The sequence below is a fragment of the Athene noctua genome, chromosome 1 (genome assembly GCF_965140245.1).
Source record: "Athene noctua chromosome 1, bAthNoc1.hap1.1, whole genome shotgun sequence".
In the NCBI taxonomy this organism is placed as follows: domain Eukaryota; kingdom Metazoa; phylum Chordata; class Aves; order Strigiformes; family Strigidae; genus Athene; species Athene noctua.
This window is the reverse complement of record NC_134037.1, coordinates 199870202-199893680: the sequence shown is the minus strand read 5'-3', so window position 1 is coordinate 199893680 and position 23479 is coordinate 199870202. Positions and strand designations below refer to the sequence as shown.

The window sequence follows — 23479 nt, the reverse complement described above, 5'->3', positions numbered from 1 at the left end:
TAGACATTACACTGAGCCATGCTGTGTGCCAGGCTGGGGCTCTGGCTGGGTGCCAAAGGGAGCAAGTTCCCGAAACCCTCCCTGGAGTATGCCCTGCTGTCGCTGCCAGCGAGTGCAACCCCCGCACCCAAAAAATAGCAAGGGTGACCCAGCAGATGGTAACACTTGCTGTGCCACGGGGAGACAGCGATTTCCCCTGTGAATAGGGACCGATCCACTTCTATAGTTTTATCAGATGTACCCACTGTGTTGACCACTCATACAACTGTGAATAAGAATCCTCTTGCAAACCTCACCAGCTAACCAGTTCCATCAAGTCACCTGTTCCGTCCTCTTCCTCTTCACCTGAGCAAAGTGTGGAAATGTTGTCATAAATATGCAGATGGGAGAGTTGTACATTTTGTTGCTCCTGCTCAGTGCATTGACCAAGACCACCTAGCATCTCTGTGTTCTCCTCCCCTCTCTTATCCCATGTGCTGCCCTTCCATCCTCCCATACTTCAGAAACATCTTGAAAACTGTCTATCTACTGCTAAGGACTTTGGAGTAAAGCAGAGGACAGGCTATTCACACCAGCAGCAGGATGCTACTTCACTCTGGTAATGGCTGCATGTTTAAAAACAAAAGAAGAATAAATCTGTAGCAAACTTCTATAGGATTGAAAAATATGAATAGAAAAGGACTCTACAAAATACGTCCAAGGGTCACTATGTGTAGGTTCCAACCCAATGGGCCTATAACTCAGAGAAACGGATTTTCTTCCATTAACCTAGTTTACTAAGTGAATTTTCCATGCGGCAATGAACAACTGTCATTAGCATTCATGCTGAGTGAGAGAATGGCTTTGACTGTGGTTCTGCTTATTTGACTTCTCTCACTAAACCTTATCCATCATGATGAATGCTTGGCCCACTTTGATTCTGGTAGGCATAACGCAAAGTCTGCCGAGGAGTGGAGCCTGGGTGAAGTCCAGTCCCTGCTGCTGCAGTCAAGTCATATAATCACTTTGACCCATTCATTATACTCCCCTCTAGAAGCAGTTGTGTTATTTGCCCCGCTATTTCCTATCAGCATTGAAGATTTCTATAGCTAGAAGAATCAAATATCTTTTTCCAATTTCCAGAATACATTTATTCAGGATCTGTTTATATCCATTTGTTCTTGTGCTAGTGTTGTCCTTAGGCTTAAATAGCTTCTTGCCTGTCTATCTGTGATATTTACCCACTGATGTATTTATAGACAGCCTTTCTGTACCCTTTCTCAGGCTTTGTTCTGCCCAGGCAAACAAGCCAAGCTCCCATAAGATGACTGTCAGTCTTCTAACGACTTTGTTTCAGTGTGATTTAATTTTTCTGGAACATGAGTGTCCAAGTCTCTGTGCTATACTTCAAATGATGTTTTACTAACGACTCTTTAACACTCTTTCTTACCTTTACTCTGCCCAAAATTCTTCGTCAGATACATCCTAGAATCCAATTTGCCCCTTTTCTGGATGGCCATGTCAGTCCTGTGTAATCAAGATCTCTTTGCAAAAGTTTCAGACCTCGCTGTTTAAAAAATGTCACGGATTCATCAACTTCAAGGGATCTGTGACAACTTCCACCAGCTGGGGATCTGCATCTGATATTTCAGCTTGCAGGACGCAGCTTTCTCTGTGGCTGGCCCGAAACGGTGGAGCTCGCTGCCAGCTCCCCTCCCCCAAGACCTTCCCCAGGGGAACCACTGATTTGCTTCCGCCCTGCCTGCAATGTTAAAAAAGCAGTTACTCCATCTCATGCTAACAAAATACCGGGCAAAATTTGTCAAATACTATTCAGTTAGTATGCACGTGTTAAAAAAAGTCTGAAAATCTCAACTCCTTTTTTTCTGTTCGAATTCAAAACATTTTCAATCATTTTAGCCATTTTGATCTCTAACCATTCAATTCTTGTCCTTCATTTCTTTCTCAGTCCTCATTAAGTTTGAATAAAACTTTCATAACGGCAATTAAAACAGATTTCTTTCTGTGGAGAGAGTGTGACTGCACTATTGTCTGTACTGCCTATTGTCCTTCTTCATTTCTTCCTTTCTCAGGTCTATCCTTCATCTTCTATCATCTGTGATTTAGTCTAAGCCCTTCGTGTCAAGGACCTTTGTTTTATATTTGTCTCTGCCTAAAGCGGAGACACTTATTTTTGGTTCCTGAAAGCATAAAGAATGTAGTGGATCAATGCCATTATCCTGAACTGCACTTAGAAGACAAAGGCAGTGTAGCTGTTGAATTGATGCTCTCGGGAAGACGGAAAGCAGAGCTACATTTTGGGCTATCACAGACTTGCCAGAGGACTCTGCGAATATTTTCATCTAAAGATCATAGCCAGGGTAAAAGCTACAAGAGCACCGATGACTGCGATACAGCTTGTAACACACAGAATTGTCTTAGTTGCCCCATCAAATGAAGCAGACATTAACAAAAATTTTGACTGCTAAAACTAGGATAGCTGGGGATCTGGCAGCAGCCTGGACTCTGAGCTCAGTCAGACCATGGTGTCAATAGGCTGCAATGATTTAAAATAAAGACATGGTGACAGAATTTCTGTTTTGAATAGACCCTAAAGGCACTTGCCCAGGAAGTAGGAGAGCAAGCGGGCTAGAGGGTTGAGAGATTTAAAATCCATGTCCAAGGGGAACAAATCAGGGAGTTGAAGCTCTGGAGCATCTCTCTCCCAGCTAAAAGCCCTAACCGTGCTCAGCATCCCTGTTTTCCCCCAGATTCTGTGACAGGTGCCTGCAGCCCCCATGAAAGAAAGATGTTTAAAAGCACCTTTTCCTTTGCTTTTTTCTTTTTGGGACTGGCTTGGACATTTCTTCATTCAGCACACTGCATATGTTGGACACTATTTGAGAGGCCCAAGTCTTCCTGGCCACCCGTCGTGCTGCCCTGGAGCTGACTACTGCAGCCTGGTGCATCATGCTGCTGTCGCCCTTTGTCAAACACCTGCTCTGAGAATCTCATTTTTGTGTTTCTGCATCAGCACTTTAGCTGCACTCTGTGTGGTATTCATTTATTTATGCTTGATTGACAGGCTTCTCAGGACCAGAAATTTTGCATCTGCCTATTAAAATACTTTGCAGCTTGGAAGATAATGAAATAATTGGTTCTCTGTTCTCACACTGTCACCTGTGCCGATACCACACAGCTCATGGATCTGCCTTCCCAAGTTCACCAACACCATCTCTGGCATATAGATTTTAACTGACACCTTCAGCTGACAGGTAGTGAATCAACAGCAAAGAGAGCTGGTGATATTGAACTTGTGATAGCTGGTTTCTGTAAGTGCAAAAGACTAGCTCCCCTACAAGCCTCAAGACACTTTTGAAAGATAGGTTTAACTAGACATGGAAATATGTCTCTGAGTTTGATACGGAAGTGCTGCTTTCTTGGGTTGAGATTTTAACTCCAAGGGATATAAACCTCCCTAGGCTAAAACTACGGATAATTATGTATTGCATGGGAATTCCAGCACAGCAATTGATCCAGTATGACCCCTCTATAGCTAATTGCAAACTGTCAAGACAATTTCTGTTCAAGCTGGACCAATATTTAATTAGTCTTCTCCCCACTGAAATCCTGATGTTGGTTTGGCTCAGGGAAAGCAGAGAGTTGTGTATCCGGCCAAATTATCTCCTTGCTGCTCTGGGGGCAGGCAGATGAGGTATTAACAGCTGAAAGTGAAAAATTGCAAATGAGAGTCCAAAATGAAGCAGCAGCTTTCTCTACCTGCTATTTCCCTCCAGTCCTGCTCTCCCTCCTTAATAACCTGTTGCTCAGGCTAAAAGACTAAATAAACCCTGCAGAAGTACAAGTGCATTTTGGTGACTTTCAGTTAATTTATAGCGCAGAACAGAGGAGGTATCTCTTACTGGTAACTTTTTGGTCAAATTGAAAACTGGCAATTTATTCCTGCTGCTTTGCCTTTCAACCACTTGCTAATCTGTGGCAGAAGTTTACCTTCGATCTCGTGCCTACCTGGTTTCCTTAGTAACTTCTTGTAAGAATATGACAAAAGCTTGGAAAAGGCCAAATAAAGTCTCAACTGCTTAATCTTCATTTACGGAAAATGATTCTCCGTTAAATCTACTAGGTATCTGCCAAAGCTGGCTGATGTATGTCATAGAATATTTCTCTCTTATTCAAAAAAGAGTCCAGATATTATTAAGCTGAAAAAAATAGCAAAATATAAAAATCTCTGTGCTTGCGTAAAGAAATTTAAGACCTGGAAGTTGCCTGAACCTACATACGTGCTCCACATCTATCCTTTATTAAGAGTCAGTACCAAAATGACTTTTTCAGCTTTGCATTTATTTAAAAGGTTTTGCAGAAAAGGGTGCTTAAAATCGTGCCTTTTGATGTCTTCAGAAAGAGTTTATATTGCTTAAACACTATCTTAAATAAAGACACCATCAGTTTATGATCTAGAAGCAAAAGTGGGACCAAAGTCAGGACAGAAGAGGATCAGAACAGCCTTCATTGTGAAACAAAGAAGGAGGAGTGCAGATTAGCAACAATTACATTTTGTTGTTTGTGTTAATTCAAAACTCCCACCATTGCTGGATGGTGCAGATGCAAAATATCTGTCCATCCTACGAGCTTAAAGTATAAATGGGCAGTACTGGGGCACGCAGGAGGAAAGGATAAAACAAGGGAGCAGTGCAGAGAGTTTGTGTGGTTTGCGGTAAATACCTTGTAGGGCAAAGTCTGACGAGGAAGGAGGCCAGGAAGGGACTGGCATGCTCCTAAGCCTTTTGGGCACTTCCACTTATTTACTCTAAAGATTTGGAAATGGTTCCTTCACCTGTGGCAAGCTTCTTTCAAAGTTCTCCATGTAGGTCATCCACATGGCTTTCTGATGGCAAAAAATAGCTGTGCTTGTGTGTGTTCTTCCCAGCTAACCAGCCATCAGGTAGGAAGCTGTTGCTCAAAATATACATGGAAGGGGCAAAAGGAAAGACAAAGTTTCAAATGGTCAACGCTAATAACTTTTGGAAGAGATATCACACCTCAGGTGTCAGTTTATGAAAATCTGCTTCTGTTACAGATTAGGAGGAGATTGAATGTTGAAGTTAGACTATCTTGCCTCAAATCCTAAGGCCCCTCTGTCTTTCTGAGAAGCACGTGGGCTGGCCTGTGGTTTGGGATGGTACTCTGGACCAGGAGGAGAACCCGCCAGAGCTGCCGCTCAGGGGCAGTGGTGGTGGCGGACACGGCGAGCCAGCCTGGAAGCAGAACCGCAGAGATGAGTTCAGGGTTGGCAACATCCCCTCTAACACTGCCTTGAAGGTAATTTTGCCCCTCGAGGTGGTCAGGTGGGGTGCAAGAGGAAGGGGGAAGAGCACAGGCTGTGGTGGCATCACCTCTCCATCATCAGGTTGGCTGATGGCCACAGAGAGGCCCTGGGGAGCCCACGCCAGGCCTTAAAGAAAAAAATACTGATTGCACAGAGGGTCCTGTCCAAGCAAAGCCTTGAGAAATGGCTTTTGCCAGAATAAGCAGCACAGGAATGCTTTCACCGCTCTGTTTCAGGTTGGCCTTCCAAGTGCTTCTGAGCATCCACACTGGCTTCCCAACCAGAGCCGCAGAGCACGGCGGTGGGAGCTGGCGGAGGAGCACCGGGGTGCCGGTGGCCAGCTGCAGCCGTGGTGGCGGGGATGGAGCATGGCCGGGGCCCGCCAGTGGTCCGGCCGCTGGGCCCAGGCTCCCTAACGGGCTTCCTTGTGCAGGGCAACGGCCAGCAAAGGCAAAAAGGTCCATCGTGGGGTCAGTCGGGCCAGGAACCGGCAGCCGGGTGCTCCCCGAGGCAGAAGACGGTACGAAGTCGGCGACGGGGGGGAGCTCGGTCCCGGCGCGACGGCGCTGTCCAGGGAGGAAGTGCGGGGCCGGGGGGACGCGGCAACTCCCCCCCACGCCGAGGAGGTCACCGCCGCCGGCGAGCTCGGCGGCTCCTTTCCCGCGGCGCTGCCTCCCGCTTGCGCGGGGCTCCGCGCCCCGCGCCCCGTTTGCGCGCCCGCGGAGGCGCCGTCCGCCCGCTAGGGGGCAGCCGCCGCCCGCCCCTCCGGGTGCGGGTGCGGGTGCGCGCGGTGGGGCGCGGAGCGGTGCGCGGCTGTCCGCGGGCGCGCTGCCCCCCCGCGGCGGGGCCGCTCTGCCGCCGCCGCTGTCAGTGATGTCATGGGGCGGCGGCGGCGGCGGCGGCGGCGGCGGCGGCGGCGGCGGGGAGCGGGGGGGGCGGGGAGGAGGCGGCACTGCAGCTGCATGTGTCTGTAGCGGCGGCGGGGCCGGGGCGTCGTCATCTGCATTCACATGGGGGCGGCGCCGGCCTCCGCCTGAAGCCCCCGCCCGGGGAGACACACAAAACCCACGCGAGGCGCGGGGTGTCGCGACCCCCGCCCCGGCGCCGCCGCCGCTGCCGCCATGAATTCGGCGGAGCAGACCGTTACGTGGCTGATCGCCCTGGGCGTGCTGGAGTCGCCCAAAAAGACCATCTCCGACCCCGAGGGCTTCCTCCAGTCCTCCCTGAAGGACGGGGTGGTGCTCTGCCGCCTGCTCGACCGCCTGCTCCCGGGCACCATAGACAAAGTAAGTGCCCGGCTCCCCCCCGCCCCGCCGCCGCCGCCCCCCGCCGCCCTTTGTGCAGCCGGGCCCGTCGCCCCCGGACCCGGCCTCGCCCGCCGCCGGGCCCCCCCGCGCCGCCTCCGCCCGCCCGCGCGGGAGGGAGGGGGGTCCCCCGGCCCGGGGGGTGAAGGACGCGGCGGGGCGGGGAGCGGCGGGGGTGGGGGGAATCAGTCCCGGGCGGGCGATCGCCCGGGGGGGGGCCGGGGCGAGAGCGGGGAGCGGCAGCGGGCAGCCTGGCTGGAGAGGGCTTTCCCCTTCAGGGCCACGGTTTTGCAGGAGTGTTTTACAGAACAAAAAAAAAAAGAGAGAAAAATAACGCTCCGGTCTCCGAATCGAAGTCCTGCGTGTGCATGTGAGAAGCGTTTATTTTTTTTTTTGGCGGGGGGGAGGTATGGACCTTTTCTGGCGTGCCATGAGCCGGCTGCAAACTTGTCTACGCAACTGCTGGAATAGTCGGTGCCTCACCTCGCTTGGGAGGTGATTCAGCTCATCCCTGCCAGCCTCTGAAGGACATCTTAATGTTTGATGCTTAGTTTTCTTGAAGGCTGTTTTACCGTTATTTGGGTCGTTTACTGCTTGGTAGCCCGTGGAAAAAAAAAAAAATCTCATTCTTCTCGGGTTGAGGAAACGCGTCGCAGCTCCTTTCTGCGTTGCGTTTGAAGAAAATGTACTCTGTCAGGTTAACTTTTATGTGTTGTGTGTGCGGACGTAATTCCTGTCGTAGCTCGGCTAGAGGGGAGGGGTTTGAATTTTGATGCTGTGCCCCAAGACTTGGGACGATGCCGCTGTCTCACCTGGCATTCATCAATGTAACACGCCTATCGACCATATCGGCAAAACTTTCCTTACCAGCCAGTACAAGGTGGTGAAGTGAAGATTGATGAAGGTCATCTGCTGTGCTGAAGGGAAAACTCCTTGCTTGAAAATAGCACTGTATTTTTCACCTTTTGCAGTTGGCCAACTACTCCATCCATTGGAGTCTGCCGACAACGGGCTTTTCTTACCTTCTCTGGCTCTTTTTCGAGTAGTCCGCTGACCCGCAAAGTTGAAAACGAGTGCTTTGAGCTCAGTGGGGCACTCGACTGGGCTGTCTCCCTTAGTTCTTCAGTTTGCCACCGACTGGAGTTGTTACTGGTTTGTGTTGTACTGCAGTGTGGAGGTCCTGGCCCCAGACCGGAGTCCCACTCTGCTAGATGTAGTAGGTCACTCCTGCCCCCCTAAATTCACAAGCCAATTAGGAGGCAGCGTGGGGATACAGAAACTGCTTAAGAGCCTGCGGTGCTATCGATGGGCAATGGAATTGATGAGAGTGGGGATGGCATGTCGGCAGTGGTGTGAGCGTGGGTAACTGAGGGTCCACCATGGTGACTGGTGGAACTAGCTGGGACAGCCGAAGCCACGGCTGCCACTGCCAGCTTTCCCTACACCATTTTCCCAGAAGTGGCTGTTTGTGTGATAGAGCCAAAGAGGACGCACAGGTGTCCGTTCCTGAGGTGCTGCGGCTTTGCAGCTGTGGTACGCGAGGTGCAAGCTGCTATCCAGTATGCTGGACTGTAAACTGCAGCTCAGAAGCTAGCAAATGTTCTGCTCTGCCATCCGGGATGACACGTGTGACACGGGGCTGAGGGCAGAGACCTCCTTAGCTGAGCCTGACCACCCACCTGCTCCGGCAGGCTCTGCCGTGCCTCCTTGCCCCCAGGCTGTGTTGCCTGGTGGCACCAAGCTCCAGGAGGGTCTTGGCAGCCTGTCCCACCGTGCTGCTCCAGGCACCCTCTCTGAGCACCTCTTCAAAATCTTGGGCTTTGGGTCCTGGACTTCAAGGCAGGAAAGGTGTGGATGTCAAGCCTAGTAAAATGGGGTCCTGAACTCAATGTGGGAGATGGGCTCTACTGAATAACGAAATAAAAAAGCATGATGGAATAAGTGTTAGAACAGCGTTTCCCAACTTAATGTGCATTTCTGTGTACAGTGTAACTAGTGACAGCTTGGTTAGTGTGAGAAAGCTCTTTTTCTTTTCAAGTCAGAGGAGCGAATACCTCTGATGTTTGGGCAGGGAGTCCTTTCATGGCACCCACACTCAGAGGAGGGTTTGCAGGGGGGCACAGCTTCCCACAGCCTACCCTGCTCCCCGCCTAGCATGCAAGGGTCTGTCAGGGGTTTGATCTTGGACCTCATGGTGAAGAGTCGTGGGGTTTGCAGCAAGAGATGTGTGGGCTGGGGCGGCAGCTGGGGGAGGAGGAACGCTGGCACGTCACAGCCTTCCACCTCCCTGAACTCGCCCTGCATCGAGCAGGGTGCTGGGATGGGTGGCTGCTGGAGGTCCCTGCTGACCTAGCTTGTCTCATCTGGTTATGGCTTAGTTAAAGTCTGGGCAGAAATATCCTTTTTTTTTTTTCCTTTCCCCTTTTTCCTTCTTTTTAGGTGCTCTTTATTTTTGTGAGGGGAACTGTCCCTATTTTTGTGGTCTTTTCACATTGCACTTTCTACTTCATAGATGTGTCTGAGAGATATCCGTAAACTCATTCTCCCATTCAACTTTGTGAATGTTCTTTCTCTATATCTCAGAATATATACCACGTACTACTTTCATGCTCTCAGCTACCGTTATGTCCGAGCTATTTCCATGATACCTTCTTTCTCTCTTTTTTTTTTTTTTTTTTTTTTGTTTGCTAATAAAAGCATCCAAAATTTACATCCTTCCCTGTATTATGTTATTTTCAAAATGTCTTTTTTGGTACTACTGTTCATTATGTCACACATTTGTATATTGAGTGCATTTTAAATATGAGACCTTTTATTCCTTATTTGTCCTGAAAACCTCCAGTTGAAACTGGACATTTTTGAAGTCTAGAAGAGACAAGGTTTGTCCCACAGATGTAGACTGATTCAGTTCTTAAAATCATTTGAGATCATAACTTTCTATAAATATCTGACATCAGCAGACACTTTGAAGACTCACAGAGCTTATTTTTCTGTAAATACAAAGTAGTAACTAAAACCAAAGAGAACATTAAAAAAATACAAATTATAAATATGGAGGACTGTTTATCAGTTTTTTCTTTTTAAATATATTTTTTAGAAAATGCTGTAAATGCATTTCTTTCAAAACGTGTTAGATGATTCAGTATGTGCAGGAATGCAATAATACAATTTTTGGCATTTTGTGCTTTTTAAAGCCTTTGGGTACTCTGAGAGTAATTAGTAGAAGATTTTTAATAAATAAGGTTGTGTGACCATGAAAGGAATCAAACACTTGAAGGTCAACGAACAGATTTTTCTTAAGTCGATGAAACAAATTAGTGGGTTTCAAGGCTGGTTAGTATGTTCTTCCTTCAGATTGCTGTGCATTTGTATACCATCCTTGCAGAGAAGTACATATAGAGCTGCTTCTCAGAAGTTTAGGCTAATTTGTTTACATTACATTCTATCTTGAACAACAGCAAAGGATGGGTATTCACCAGATTCAAAGAACTCTGAATGAAAATATTTTGGAAAATAATTTTATTACAGATGTTTTTCCAATTTTGGTGCTCCCATTTAACATCATTGTGATTGCTATGCATTTTGAGAGAGACCGTGACAGGGTAAAGCAAAATAGTAGGGTTAGGCAGCGTGATGGTACTGCTCAGTAACCTTATCTAGAACAATGGAAAGGAACAAAAGGGAGAGAAGTAATTAAATAAAAAACACAAAACCAACAAAAACCACAACAGCTTTCCTCACCCTGACCAAACCCAGCCATGTCTTAGATTTTTAAGTGCAGCGATCAGTGCTGAAACACACTGGACAGTTGATCTGCTCTAAAAGACAGGGAATTGCTGAATTCAAGTCGTTTGAATGAAAAGCTGGGGTTTCAAGTTACAGGATTTCAACCCTGCGCTGTAAAATTGAGTTACTGGGATGGCAGGGGAGAGGATCCCCGTGGAAGCATTGCAGTGCGGTTGTCTGCTGCTCAGATGCTTTTCCTCGCAGAGATCATTTTCCAAACAGATTCCTCCATCGCAGACCAGTTTGACCCACTTTTGACGTTGTAAACAGAGATCAGAACTGGAGCGGGAATTTTCCTTGTCATATGAGGCTTCATGCTCCATTAAGTTTTGTTTGTAGTATCATTTTTGGTCAGCTGTTCGACAGAAAGCATCATTTGGAGGACAGCTTTGTTCCGTTCAGGGAAAATCGGGAAGGCGCATCAGGGAATGGGATGCAGCAGCCGTTTGGCACCTCCTGGTGTCATGTGTCCCCCGTCCCCCCCGCCCCATTAAGAGGCTCCTGGAGGGGACGAGAGCAGCTGGTTTATTGCTTTGAAGCCAGGGGACGGGGAAGCGTGCTGGGTCTTGCACACCTCGGCCCCCCTCCATTGAAGGGACCATCCCCAGCCCTTGCACCGAGCGTAGGATTGAACAACCCAGAAGCTGTTCTGCGGCGTGTGGGAGGCTGATCCAAAACACAGCCGCTTCCTCTCGCTGCTCCCGCATCGCCAAGGCGTGAGAGGAGCGGCGTGGAGCCGGCCCCCGGAAAATAAATACAGCTCGCTCTTGCTGGCTGAGACTCGGTGCGTGGCTGGGAGGAAACTTCGTTCTCCCTGTGGAGGATTGGGCACCGGTGTTGACATTAATTTGGTTTTTAATTGGGATAGTATCAGAACTGATGGCAGCAAAGATTAGGACCTTTTTATAAATACCTCGTATTTATGATGTTATGTATGATTCTCTTTTTAATGATGGAGGTCTTTGGCTAAATGAGGCATTCTGAATTGTAATTTAGGAAGAAATTAACGCCTTGTGACTCAGGGCAATCGCTGTGTATGAATGCAAGTGCTGGAAGAGAGTCCGAGTTCCTGAAAGGAGGGTTTGGGCTGCCATGAGCGGCCTCTCTCTCACCAGCCTTGCCCTCGCGATGGGTGTGTGCACCTACGGCTCTGGCAGATGGAGATACATGTTCATTTGTCTCTGATTTCACACAAATGTATCAGGGCCGAATACTTCTGTCCCGTTGTGATAAAATGTGACCCGAATGTGGTATTTCAAGCGTTGCAAAGGAAGAGAAAGGGAAGGTGTTTGGGAGCCACAGTTATAACAAGTGGCTATTTTGTAGCCCGATACCTTTGCAGAGGGTGCAGTGACAGCTGTGAGCTGACTGTGGAGCCAGACAGAGCTCAGGAACAGTGGTGAGCATCCCACCAGTGGTGCAGAGGTTACTCCAAAGGTAGCAGTTGCCAAGTGCTGCTTGCCCCTGAGCAATCTCAATTTGGGAAATTTTTCTGGCAGGATGGCTCTGCCCCTGCAGTCCCGGTGAGGCTGTCGTGGTCTGCCTGGCTGAACCGAAGGACTGTCTTGCCTTTGCTCACTGAAATCTGTTGGGAAGGCATTGCAGACACTGGTATTGCAGCAGCAGCAGCAGGTCATCGTAGGACTAGACCTGGGAGGCAGGAAGCAAAAAATCTGCATTTTAATGTGCATATGCTCTCTCCCCCCAGCAACAGTCTTTACGTAGAGCCTCCCAAGGAGATTATTGTGCTTCTGGCAAGAACAGTCCATGCCGGGCAGCTGTGCCTGCTGTGGCTGCGTGCTTGGGGAGCGCCGGCATGCGTGCGGATGCTGTTGCTCCAGGGTGGAAGCACTTCGAGAGCGAGCCAAGCACCAGGGGAAAGTTGTCCCAAGCGAAGTCGTTAAGAGTGCCTTTTTCCTGAATACGTGCTGTTCTTAAGTGTTACTGTGAGGTGCTTCTGGGGTTGTTTGGTCTTGTTACGGAGTTAGTTGTTGTTGGCCGTGTTGCTCCTATTGCCTTGTGTGAGCAGGGGTGCATGGATGCACTGGGGAATAATGCGCTCGCTTTTCCCACCTATGCACTGGCTCTGTAATTGTGACTGGGATGTTATCCAGAGAGACATGGTCGCCTGTGTGTGCTGAGGAAGCAGAGGACTGATATCTGTGTTTGCTGTCTTTTTCCTTGAAAATCAAACCCTATTAATGTGTAAGGGTCTAGACTGAATTAAATAAGGGCATGCCAGACCCTAGGAGGGGACAAGTGAGGAAACTGTTAGTGATTAAATTGTTTTTGTTAGAAAATACAGAAAGATAATGTAGTTTTGATGGTCTTAACTCTTATTAATGTTCTTTCCACAATTTCTAGATATGTTTCTTCTATGTGCATAATATGGACAACAGAAAAGGCAATTCCTTAGCCTTCAGGTGCCCTACTGCTATGCACACCATCCTCCGAATGCTGTGATTGTGTGGGCAAAAGGAAGAGCTGTGGGAATGCCACCAGCGTGCTCTCTTTGGTTACTACTGCATGCTAGTAGCTGAGGGCACCACATCATTCAGCTGAAAACGTTCAAGATTGCAATTCAAGCCTTAGAAAAACTGGAAGTCTGGCTTTAAAATTTAAGTTTACAACTTATATATGTATATAAGTGTATTTATACATATATATATATATATATACATATATGTACTTAAAATCTGGCTTTGAACCACTGATGGGAATTCAGTATACATCTTTCTTAAATAGCAGTATTAATTAGTCATTACCCAGTGGCTGTGTTTTGAAGAGCTGGAACCTTAAAACATTTCAAGCATGACAGGCCTTGCAAAAAAACGTGTGAGCTGGCAGCATGGAAGTGGTGTCAGTCTTGCACCATGGCTGGCTGTGCTTTACTCGCTGATCCTCAGCCAGTGTGACACTTCTGCACTCTCCCCGACTTTGCTGCGTGGAGCAAAGCCACCTTCTCTCCATGTCTCTTGCTACAGCATGGTTGACACCATCACCCATCACTGGCACTGCAGAGTCGAGGAGGGGTGGCCAGCCTCACCTGCAAGAAGTTCTGGTTGCCGTGCTCCTCACCATGGACCTTTGGCACCTGGTGGGCAGAGTCCCCCCTCTCGGTCTGCAAAATGCTGCTCGGGTCTAAGAGCATTTTGTTCAGGTCTCCATCTTCTTGCTCTGCAGCGAGCGCTGTTGGATGATGTTGGCAGCTTGCCCAGGAGAGGGTCTCCACTGTAGGGCTTTGGTAGTCCTATGGAATATTTTCACAGACAAAAGAGGGGGGAAAAGCAGTAAAAATCATACACACACCCCACACCCTGTCGTCGGTGCAGCTGTGCTGACAGAGAAGTGCTTTTGTTGGCTTTGTTAATGTCATTGGGGGAAGTGGTAGCGTTAGACTGGCAGAGGAATTCCCTCTCTGGCATATGTTACATCCACACCGAGGAGCGATGCCAGCATATCTAGCAGCAGAGCTCTTCCAGTGTAAACAAACCCTGAGTGATTGGACTCCTGAAGCCTGAGCTTGCGCTGCATCGACACAGCGATGCTGTGTGGGAAACGCTGCAGGGTTTATGTGAAAAGGGCTGTAAAATCCCTACCCGTCAGCCTCCCTTCACAGGGTAGCCCCTTTTAGGTAGGTTCTCGCTGAATGCTGCCCACACCTGGAGCAGCATTTCGTTCGGCTTTTTCCACTTACTGACTTCAGGGAAATACATGTCTTCCTGTGGGCACTTAATGCTGGCACCCCCGGAGCTCTGCAGCGTGAGGCTGATAATACTGCATGGGGTTGGTGACACTAGCTGATTACCTCTTTTTCTTTAAAATATCAAGAAAATAAGCAAAACCATGGGAATTAGGAATATCAGTTCTCAGCATTTAGGAAACACTGGAAAAAAGTTCACTCCTACATCTGCAACTAGACCCTCTTAGGTGTATGTATAAAATTCTTCAGGCACGCTCCTCTGCATGTGTTTCAGTAGGATTCCTACCTAGTTCAGTTCACAAGGTGGGCCTGGGAGTGGATCATAATTGCAGTTGCAAAGGCAGCTGTCAGTCTTGTATTTACTAAGTTTTACATGCTTGACATTCTCAGTTTCTTAATGCTATCTTAATGTAGTTTTTTTATGTGAGATATAATGGAAACCTGAGAAAACAGAAATCCTGCCTGGAATGTCCCAGCACCCTTAACTTACTGTTTGTATCTTAGGGCTTGGTTGAATACCTGCCTCCTGGGAGTCAGTTTATAGACTTTGATGGGAATTTGATCAGGGTCCAAGGGAAGTAACAAAAGTACAGTACTTCCACTGCAAAGAACATACTGTTTTCCTGAACATTGTTTAATACAGGTGCAAATCTGAAAGGATGAGCTGAAACAGCTGTATCAGTTTCACAGTATCATTTTCACAGGGGAGATGAAAGAAAAAAGTGGCTCTAGTTGTTGTGTAAGAATCAAAGAACTAGTGTATTAAGGCTGCCACAGATCTGGCTGGCATTTTAACCAAACTGAAAATTTCCTTTGCAAACTTGTCTGAACTTAGTTTTTGAGGGCTAATTCCAGTAAGGGACTAAAACAGCTAAAGCAGAACATTAGTGTGTTTGAATGTAGGTCACTGTTAATGAAGGCTCGTCAAGCAGATGAGCATTTCTGAACACGTGCAGGGGAAGAACTCAAAGAGCTGGAGGAGTCTTCAGTCAAGTGCTCCTGGTTTTTATTGAGTTTGCATGGCAAGGTTTTGGTAGCTGGGGGCTACAGGGGTGGCTTCTGTGAGAAGCTGCTGGGAGCTTCTCCCATGTCTGACAGATCCAATGTCAGCTGGCTCCAAGATGGACCCAACCCTGGCCAGGGCTGAGCTCATCAGCGACAGTGGTAGTGCCTCTGTGATAACATATTTAAGAAAAGGAAGAAGTTGCTGTGCAACAGCTTCAGCAGGGGAGAGGAGAGAGAATATGTGAAACAGTCCTTCAGACCCCAAGGCCAGTGAAGCAGGAGGGGCAGGAGGTGCTCCAGGGGCTGGAGCAGAGGTTCTCCTGCAGCCCGTGGTGCAGCCCCTGGTGAGGCAGGCTGTGTCCCTGCAGCCCGTGGAGGTTAATGGTGCAGCAGAGAGACACCTGCAGCCTGGGGAGGACCCTGCACCGGAGCAGGTGGATGTGCCCGAAGGACTCTGTGACCCCGTGGGAAGCCTGTGCTGGAGCAGGCTTGTGGCAGCACCTGTGTGACCTCATGAAGAGAGGAGCCCATGTTGGGGTAGGTTTGCTGGCAGCACTTGTGACCCCGTGGTGGACCCATGCTGGAGCAGTCTGTTCCTGAAGGAATGTAACCCATGGAAAGGACCCAAGATAAGGACACGTGGAAAGTTCTTCATGAAGAACTGCAGCCCATAGGAAGGACCCATGCTGGAGAAGTTCATGAACTGTCTCCCGTGGGAGGGACCCCATGCATGGGCAGGGGAAGAGTGTGAGGAAGAAGGAGCAGCAGAGACAATGTGTGAGGAACTGACTTCAACCCCCCCTTCCCCACCCCCTTGCACTGATGGAGGGGAGAAGGCAGAGAAATCAGGAGTGAAATTAAGACTGGGAAGAAGAGAGGCATTGGGGGAAAGTGTTTTAAGATTTGATTTTATTTCTCATTATCCTATTCTGATTTCTTTGGCAATAAATCAATTTCCCCAAGTCGAGTCTGTTTTGCCTGCAATGGTAATTGGTGAGCGATCCCCCTGTCTTTATCTCAACCCACAAGCCTTTCATTATATTTTCTCTCCCCTGTCCATTTGAGGAGGGGGAGTGATAGAGTGGCATTGATGGGCACCTGGCATCCAGCCAGGGTTAACCTACCACAACCAACCACCACAGGTGCCACAGCAGGGTGGAAGTTGAAGGAGAATGGAGCTGTAGCTGATGAGTTGGTATGGCTCATTGGACAGTAAAGGGCAGGTGGTGGGGTAAGATTGAGTGGTAGAAGAGTAGGGCTAAATGTGGGAGTGGAGTTTGGGATTGGAGTTCCAGGTTTGGCAGGTGGTGTTGTGTGGTCTGAGGTGGGACAAATGGAAGGATGGAGTACAGGGACTGGTGTGGTGAGGTAGGATGTGCAGCAGAGGAGTGTCGGGCGTGGAGTTAACTGTGCTGATGGCTATGGAGTGAGGCAGTGGGATCTGAGGGCTGTTGCTGCGGCTGTCACTAATAGCAGTGTCCAAGGGCAAGACGTTTGGGAACCTCCATGCCAAATTATTTAATAAAAAGTGGACACCTGTCACTTCTCAGAGAAGATGCACTGGTGAGTTCTTCCAAAGTACACTGAAAGGACTCTTGTAAGTCTGGCAGATGACTGGAGTTTGGGATGCTTGGCAGAGGGAGGCTCACTCTGTTAAAGTCCTGGATGGGGTCAAGAACATAAGCGCACTCTTGCTTTTGCCTGCTGCTGTGTCTTAGCTCTAGGTTAACTTCAAGGACAGGTATTCTTCTCAGCATAGGAGAATTTTAGGGTGTATTTTAAGACACTGACCTTCCCCTTTGTTCTGTGTTCAGAGCGCCGGTGAATTCTTCCATGAGCCCTGGGAATTTAAAATTTGGGCACTGTAGTGCATGGCTTGTAAGAACTTCAGTCATTTACTGGATCTAGCTATTACTATCTATGCTGACTGCCTGCTGCTGCATTTTTAGATCACGGGTTTTCTCATGCTGAAATACCATGTGTCTAGCACACAGTTAACTGCTGCCTAGCTTATTACTGAAAAGTTTGTGGGCAGCAGGTTCTGTAGGCTTGGAAAAGTCAGTGCTAAAGAGCTATAGTACTGCAGAAACAGTATCGTTGTAAGATCTGGTGCTCCACTGATTTTAAAACAAATCTGTGCCCTGCTGAGAATCCTGATCCATGTTTTTAATTATAGCATCCTGCTAATGTCACCTAACGCCACCAGCAAGATGTGTGGTCCATGAAGTGGTTGGGCTCAAATGGAGAGTGCTCCTCACTTAAAGACATGGAATATGCGACCCTTTAAAGTGCAGCTGTGACTCCTGCTGTCCTGGAAGGGACGATGCAGCTCCACCTGCAGTCATCTGAGCCCAGCTCTGTTCACTGGTTACAGAGGGTGTGCTGCACCTGCCATTGGTCCCTAGCAATGGATGCTTCCTCCTCAAGAAGCAAAGTCCTCCCATGTAACTATGGAGGATGCCACATGATGCCAGTCTTTATTTTCTGGCCCTGCTGGGTGCAGTTTGTGGGGGCAAGTGCTCTGGGACAGAGGACAGAGCAGGAAACCCAAGTGCCCCAAGGGATGGGACAGGTGCAGGAGCAGACAGGTAACACAGCTGGGAGCAGTGAGGAGGGAAGGAACCTGCAGGAGTTGCTGCACAGTGAATCACCCGCATCTTCACAGCCCAGGTTAGTGTGAGAATGGCCTGATTTCCTCCTCATGATTTTTTCAAATCTCATTTTTATCCCTGGCGACAAATCCCAGCCTGCAGCACTTGTGCAGGAGGTGTTTGCCTCTGTGCTATCATGCTCCATCGAAGATCAGTCGCCCTTGATGTTGCGCCTTAGCCACTGAAAGGGGCTGGACACAAAACAACACTGCTGTGAGACCAAATGTGATCAATAGGACCCTTTTATGAGCTTTGCTGCATTGTTTGTTTATAGTATTTTTACTGGTTACATTGCAGTAGTGCTCTGTGTGTACAAGGTGCTCTGAAAGATGGAGAGAAAACTGTTTCCTGATGCGAGGAAAACAGTTACGGTGTAAAAGGCTCCAGGCAGGATGAACAGGGTGCAGGAAAAATGATCTGGCACATTGTGACAGAGGACAGCACCCCTGTCCACCCTGTCACTACAACACTTTCCTTTGGGATTGCATTCTTCTGGGGTGCTCTTCACAGTGCAGGGCTGTCTCTTTATGGGATTTTCTCCTTATATCCTGACTCAAGGGCTGAGTCTTTGAACGGCAGTCTTGGGTAGTCATACTCCTGAATGGGACATTTTTAAGTGTCTGCTGGATGTGTCTTCTAGTTTGCAGCTACCTGTTAGATTCTCTATTAGTTTCTGCTTTCTAGTAGCTAACATAGTCTTCTTACGTAGTAAACCATGTTGTACCTATTACATTACGTGCTAGATGAATGATTGATTTTTAATTTTTTTTTAACTTAAATGTAGTAACTCTGCTGTCATTTAATCTCATCCTGTTTCCCTCATGGCAGAATGCAGTTTGTATTTAAAGACCTCATACACCTCTCTTCCTTTGACCCATTTTGTCAACTTGTTCAGCAGATAAATGCAAGTAAACAGCTAGTTTTCCATGCATGTAGCTGAAGATGTCTCCTACTTAATTCTTTGTGTTTCCTCATTACAATCAAAGGAGATATTTTTCTTTTTAACTCATTATTTTTACATTCCTTGCTTATTTTCTTCACACGCTTTCACTGTCCAAATGAACTAATGGTAGCCTTTTTCATTCCTAAGACCACCCTTGTCATACCTTCTCTTGATACTGCCATTTTTAACACATTTGTTGTTGTTGATTAAACTGATCAAAAGAGATGTAACATTTAGCTAGGTACCATCTGTTTGTATTGCACATTGTTCTCCATCTTTTCTGGATGTCGGAAGATGTACTCCTCGATAGCTTCAGTACGTCACATAAGCGTCCTCACTGAACCATTCGTGATTTCCAGAACTACTCCCTGAGAGATTCAGTCTTAATGAGAACCTGTCCCTGAACCATGAAGAAGTGGTTTAAACTGTTGCTGCTCTGTGTATTACCTTACACTTGTCTCTTTGGATTACACGGTGGAACCCTGGTCCCTAATTAAGAATCCATCAGGTCCCTCTGGAATCCCTGTCTTTTCTAATTACTATTAACCTTTTTATTTGTATTACTAGAGCACATAGAGGTTCCAGTTGGACACTGAGGCCTCTCCGTACTAGGAGTTGTATAGACATATAAGAAGATAACAATCCCTATTAGTGAACTAACGGTCTTGGTCTGTGAAAGCAAGAGGATGAAGCAACACTGGAGAGGAAAATAGATAACCTCTATTTCATTTGCTTTACATACATGCAATCTAATTTTTAATAAGCTGAGTAATTTTGGACTACAATTTTATTTTATTTTGTTTATTCTTTCTCTCTGAATGTATTTGCCATCTTCCAGGCAGACTGGAACCTTACCTGCCTGTGGTCTGCTTGCATTTATGTTCTGCTACATTTTGAATAGTCTGTGAGGCTATAAATGTGATCTTTGAGGGAGAGGTCATCCTCCTGACCTTCCTATGACTGTATGTAAAGCATGTCATATACCATAAGTGTGATTACAACATGGGCTTTGCCCACATAATTGCACTATGAGATTCTGTCAGGGGGGGCACGTTTGTTACTTGGGTCCCTCACTGTGTTTCTCAGCCACCTGGAGAAGGTTGCCAGAATCACATTAAGATTTCCCAGGTAAATAACTTAATGGGCTTTCTTCTTTTTATGGGATCATTAACACTTTCGATTTCTGGCAGGATACAAATGCTGAGATATTTTTAGGTTTGTAGCCCATACGCTTCTGTCTCCTGTTGGATAAAAATGCCACTGTAGCCACAGAGCTGAGAAAACATAGCCTGCCTCTTGCATCGTCCCTGAAGTCTTTTCCCTTGTTTTGTGAGAGAAGAAATGGCATTTCTGAAGATTTAATATAACTTATTCTTTTGAGGGAAGATGATTTTTTTAACTGGAAATATGAATTAGAGTGCTGGTAGGGCTGAAGTCCCGCAGATATATATTTGGCGTGTATTTTAAACATCCAGACCTGAAAGAGGACAATTTTCAGGGTTTGGGTTTTCTTTGCTTGTGATTTCTTTAACCTCTAATTGGAAGTTTTTGCCCTCTTCTAATCAGATGTCCCTCCTTACCCCTTTTTTTGGGCCTATTTTCAGGTATTGTATGGTCTTTTATGAGGTATGTTGCAAGTCTTATGAGGTAGTAGTACCTATATATGGGTTTCTTACAATTACTGAGTCTCTCTTTAATTGTTTAATGTGCAGGGACTTGGGGAATAAGGAGTGCTAATGTGGATTATGTTATGAGACAAAATGTTTGTTTCTAGATTTATTATGTTTTCTTGTTAGAGGTTATTCTTTTTGGAGAGTAGAAGTAATTTCAACCCCCAGTACTTAAGAGAGGGCCTACAGGAAAGATGGGGAGGGGACTCCTTATCAGGGAGCGTAGTGATAGGATGAGGGATAATGGTTTTAAACTGAAAGAGGGTAGATTTATATTAGTTATAAAGAAGAAATTATTTACTGTGAGGGTGGTGAGGCACTGGAACAGGTTGCCCAGAGAAGCTGTGGCTGCCCCCTCCCTGGCAGTGTTCCAGGCCAGGTTGGATGGGGCTTGGAGCAACCTGGTCTAGTGGAAGGTGTCTCTGCCCATGGCAGGGGGGGTGGAACTAGATGGTCTTTTAAGGTCCCTTCCAACCCAAACCATTCTATGATTTTAAGGTTTCTCAGAATGAAAAGAGGCCTTGATGAAGCAACCAAGAAAATTTTGCTTGCAAAAGACATGAGAAAGTCTGACCTATAAAGGGAGATCAAAACCGTTATTATGCAAATAATTTAAGAAAAAAAAAAGTAAAAAACTGCAACTATATAGTTATTGTGTAAGTATTAGGAACGTGGAGAAAGGAGCATGCTAGAAGCATCAATATGGGAATACTAATGGGATTCTCAGGAACCCTTTCTAACAAGGGATGTTGGCATGATTGACCAAGTTTGAGATTTCTTACTAGAATTAAGTAAATTAATCAGAGTAATTAAAAAGTATAACAAGCAATAAATGCAAAACCAGCAAAAACGATGCAAGAGGGATGGAGCTCTTCATGTTTCCAGGAGGGCTGCCTCACTGCTAGTATCCTTTCCAAATTTACTGAGATCATCTTTTGGGCTGTTGTACCCATGTAGGACTTCTTTGGTGTTCCCTTTATGTTTTTGTGTGTTAAAGGGTTTATTCTTAATGCACAGCAGTTTATCCTAGTACCAAACAATTTGAGGAGTTTGGGGGATGTGTGTGTATACTTGCTTGAGTAAAGGACAATTCTTCAACTCAAGTTGATACCAAATTCCTTGTATTATGAAACAGTGGCTTTCATTTAAAAGTAAATTGAATTTTGTGTTTAGAAAGTGCTAGTGATTTGTGTTTTAATTTTCTTTGTACCAGGTTCACCCTGTCATGCTGTTGTATTTGTTAGTTTTTGTGGTATCACAGTGTCAGAGATAGCTTTGATACCATATAAACATACGGGAAGGCACTACCTTGGTTTCAGCTTGATGCAATGTTTGGAGTGAACCTTATGTGAAGTTCCCAACGCTATGGAAATGGATTATGCTTGCAGGTTTATGTAGCCTTGACATACATGTGCATTTAACAAATCTTCCTTCCGAGTGCAATGCATAATCAAAGGACACAGTGGTACATGTTACCATCTTACCTTCCAGCAACTTGCAATGCACTTCTGTGCTAGGCTTTTCCCTTCCCAAAGGTGTCCAGGGCTGCAGGTCTGCTTATCTCTCAGTTTGGGCAGTGCTTTGTTTGCTGAACTACTTCATAGAAATCAGTGAATTTATTGTGAAGCAATGCTTACGTGCACACAGAATTCGAGTTAAACTGTGGTTAAATTAATCTAGGGCCCTGAACCCCATGGGGCTGGCTGGTTTTCCGTGGAAGATCTACACTTCACTTTCAGGTAGAGGTTGAACTGAAGGCAGCATGAACGTGGCTGCATTGCCAAAACGTCTTTTAAGTTCAGTCAAGGTTTTTTCCCCTTTGTGAAGTTTCTTCTTTTCTGGGGTAGGAAGAGACTGCAGCTGTTTATTGAACTACAGATAAACAAAGCTCGTTAACATCGGACCCTGGAATTGGTAGATTATTAACTCGGGGTACTGATATTTTTCCACTGAGGCCTTTGGGACATTTCTGGTATATTCCCTTGTTAGAAAACCGATGCTTAAGGGGGTGAACCAAAGTCAAAACACCGGGGGCACCGGCAGCCCCGCAGACGGCGTGGGCGTTTTACCCTGTGCACGATCATTCCCGGTGCGGCCCCGGGCGGGACGCGCCATCCCGGGGAGGGGCCGTGGCTCCCCCTCGTACTGCCCCTCAGCCCAGGGCCCGAGGCCTCGCCTCGCCCCGCAGCCCAAACCCGTCATGGCACCGGGCTGTGTGTATTATTGTTATTATTATTATTATTATTACGAAAAAGAAAAAAAAACCCAAACCTACTGAGCGGCGAGGCCTGGGGGCGCTCCCACCGGGGCTCCCGCCTTCCCACCGCCGGCCGGGCCTCCGACTGCAGCCGGGGCGGAGCGGAGCGGGGAGGGGAGGGCCGGGTCGAGCCGCGCCTGCCTGCCTGCCTCCCTCCCACCGCCTGGCCGCCCGCCCCGCGGCGGGCAGAGCCTCCTGGGGCCGCGCCTGGCCGGGGCACCCCTGCCCGCGCTCCTGCCCGCCGCCCCTTGCTCTCGCACGCCATTTCCTGTGCTCCGTGTTTACTTCCCGGTTCAACCCCTTCACCGGGAGCGATCGGCGCTGCCGCCGCCGCCTGCGGAGGGAGCGGGAGGTGAGGGGAGCGGTGGGGCGGAGCGGAGCGGGGCCGCCGTGCCGTGCCGGTTCGGTCCGGTCCGGTCCCTGCTGATCCCCGCGCTGAGCCATCCGCCTCTTCTCTTGCAGGTGTACCCGGAGCCGCGGACGGAGGGCGAGTGCCTGAGCAACATCCGCGAGTTCCTGCGGGGCTGCGGTGCCTCCCTGCGCCTGGAGGTGAGTCGGGGCGGGGGTGGTCGGGCTGGGGGTGCCCGGCTCGATCCCCGGGGGTCGGGGGACGGGACACATGTCTCTGCCTCCCGCTGCCCGCCCGGCGCCGCGGGAGTCGGCGTTGCCCTCCCTTTGTGCCCGGGGCCGCGGGGGCTGCCGGTGGCGGGCGGCTGACAAGATGGTGGCGGCCGCCCCTCCCCTGGCGGCGGGCCCGGGGGGCGGCGGGGGAAGCCGCCGTTGCCTGCCTGGGGCTGCCTCTGCCGCCTCTCCGCTGCCCGGTGGGTCTGGGTG

At 48.0% G+C, this 23479-nt stretch overlaps 1 protein-coding gene across 8 annotated transcripts in view; it reads left to right on the top strand.

The window, feature by feature from the left end:
* Nucleotides 1–6366: 6366 nt before the first annotated feature.
* ARHGEF7 (Rho guanine nucleotide exchange factor 7) overlaps nt 6367–23479 on the top strand; it is a 127321-nt gene continuing 110208 nt past the window's right edge. For 5 of the 8 annotated variants that reach the window (XM_074910193.1, XM_074910176.1, XM_074910184.1 and 2 more), the window contains exons 1-2: nt 6367–6612; nt 23108–23194. In XM_074910193.1, coding sequence (XP_074766294.1) covers nt 6448–6612; nt 23108–23194 — 252 coding nt within the window. In that variant the 5' untranslated portion in view covers nt 6367–6447. Of the gene's footprint in view, nt 6613–22638; nt 22998–23107; nt 23199–23479 lie in introns of those variants that run through there. The other 3 variants (XM_074910203.1, XM_074910223.1, XM_074910214.1) reach the window with 3 other exon arrangements.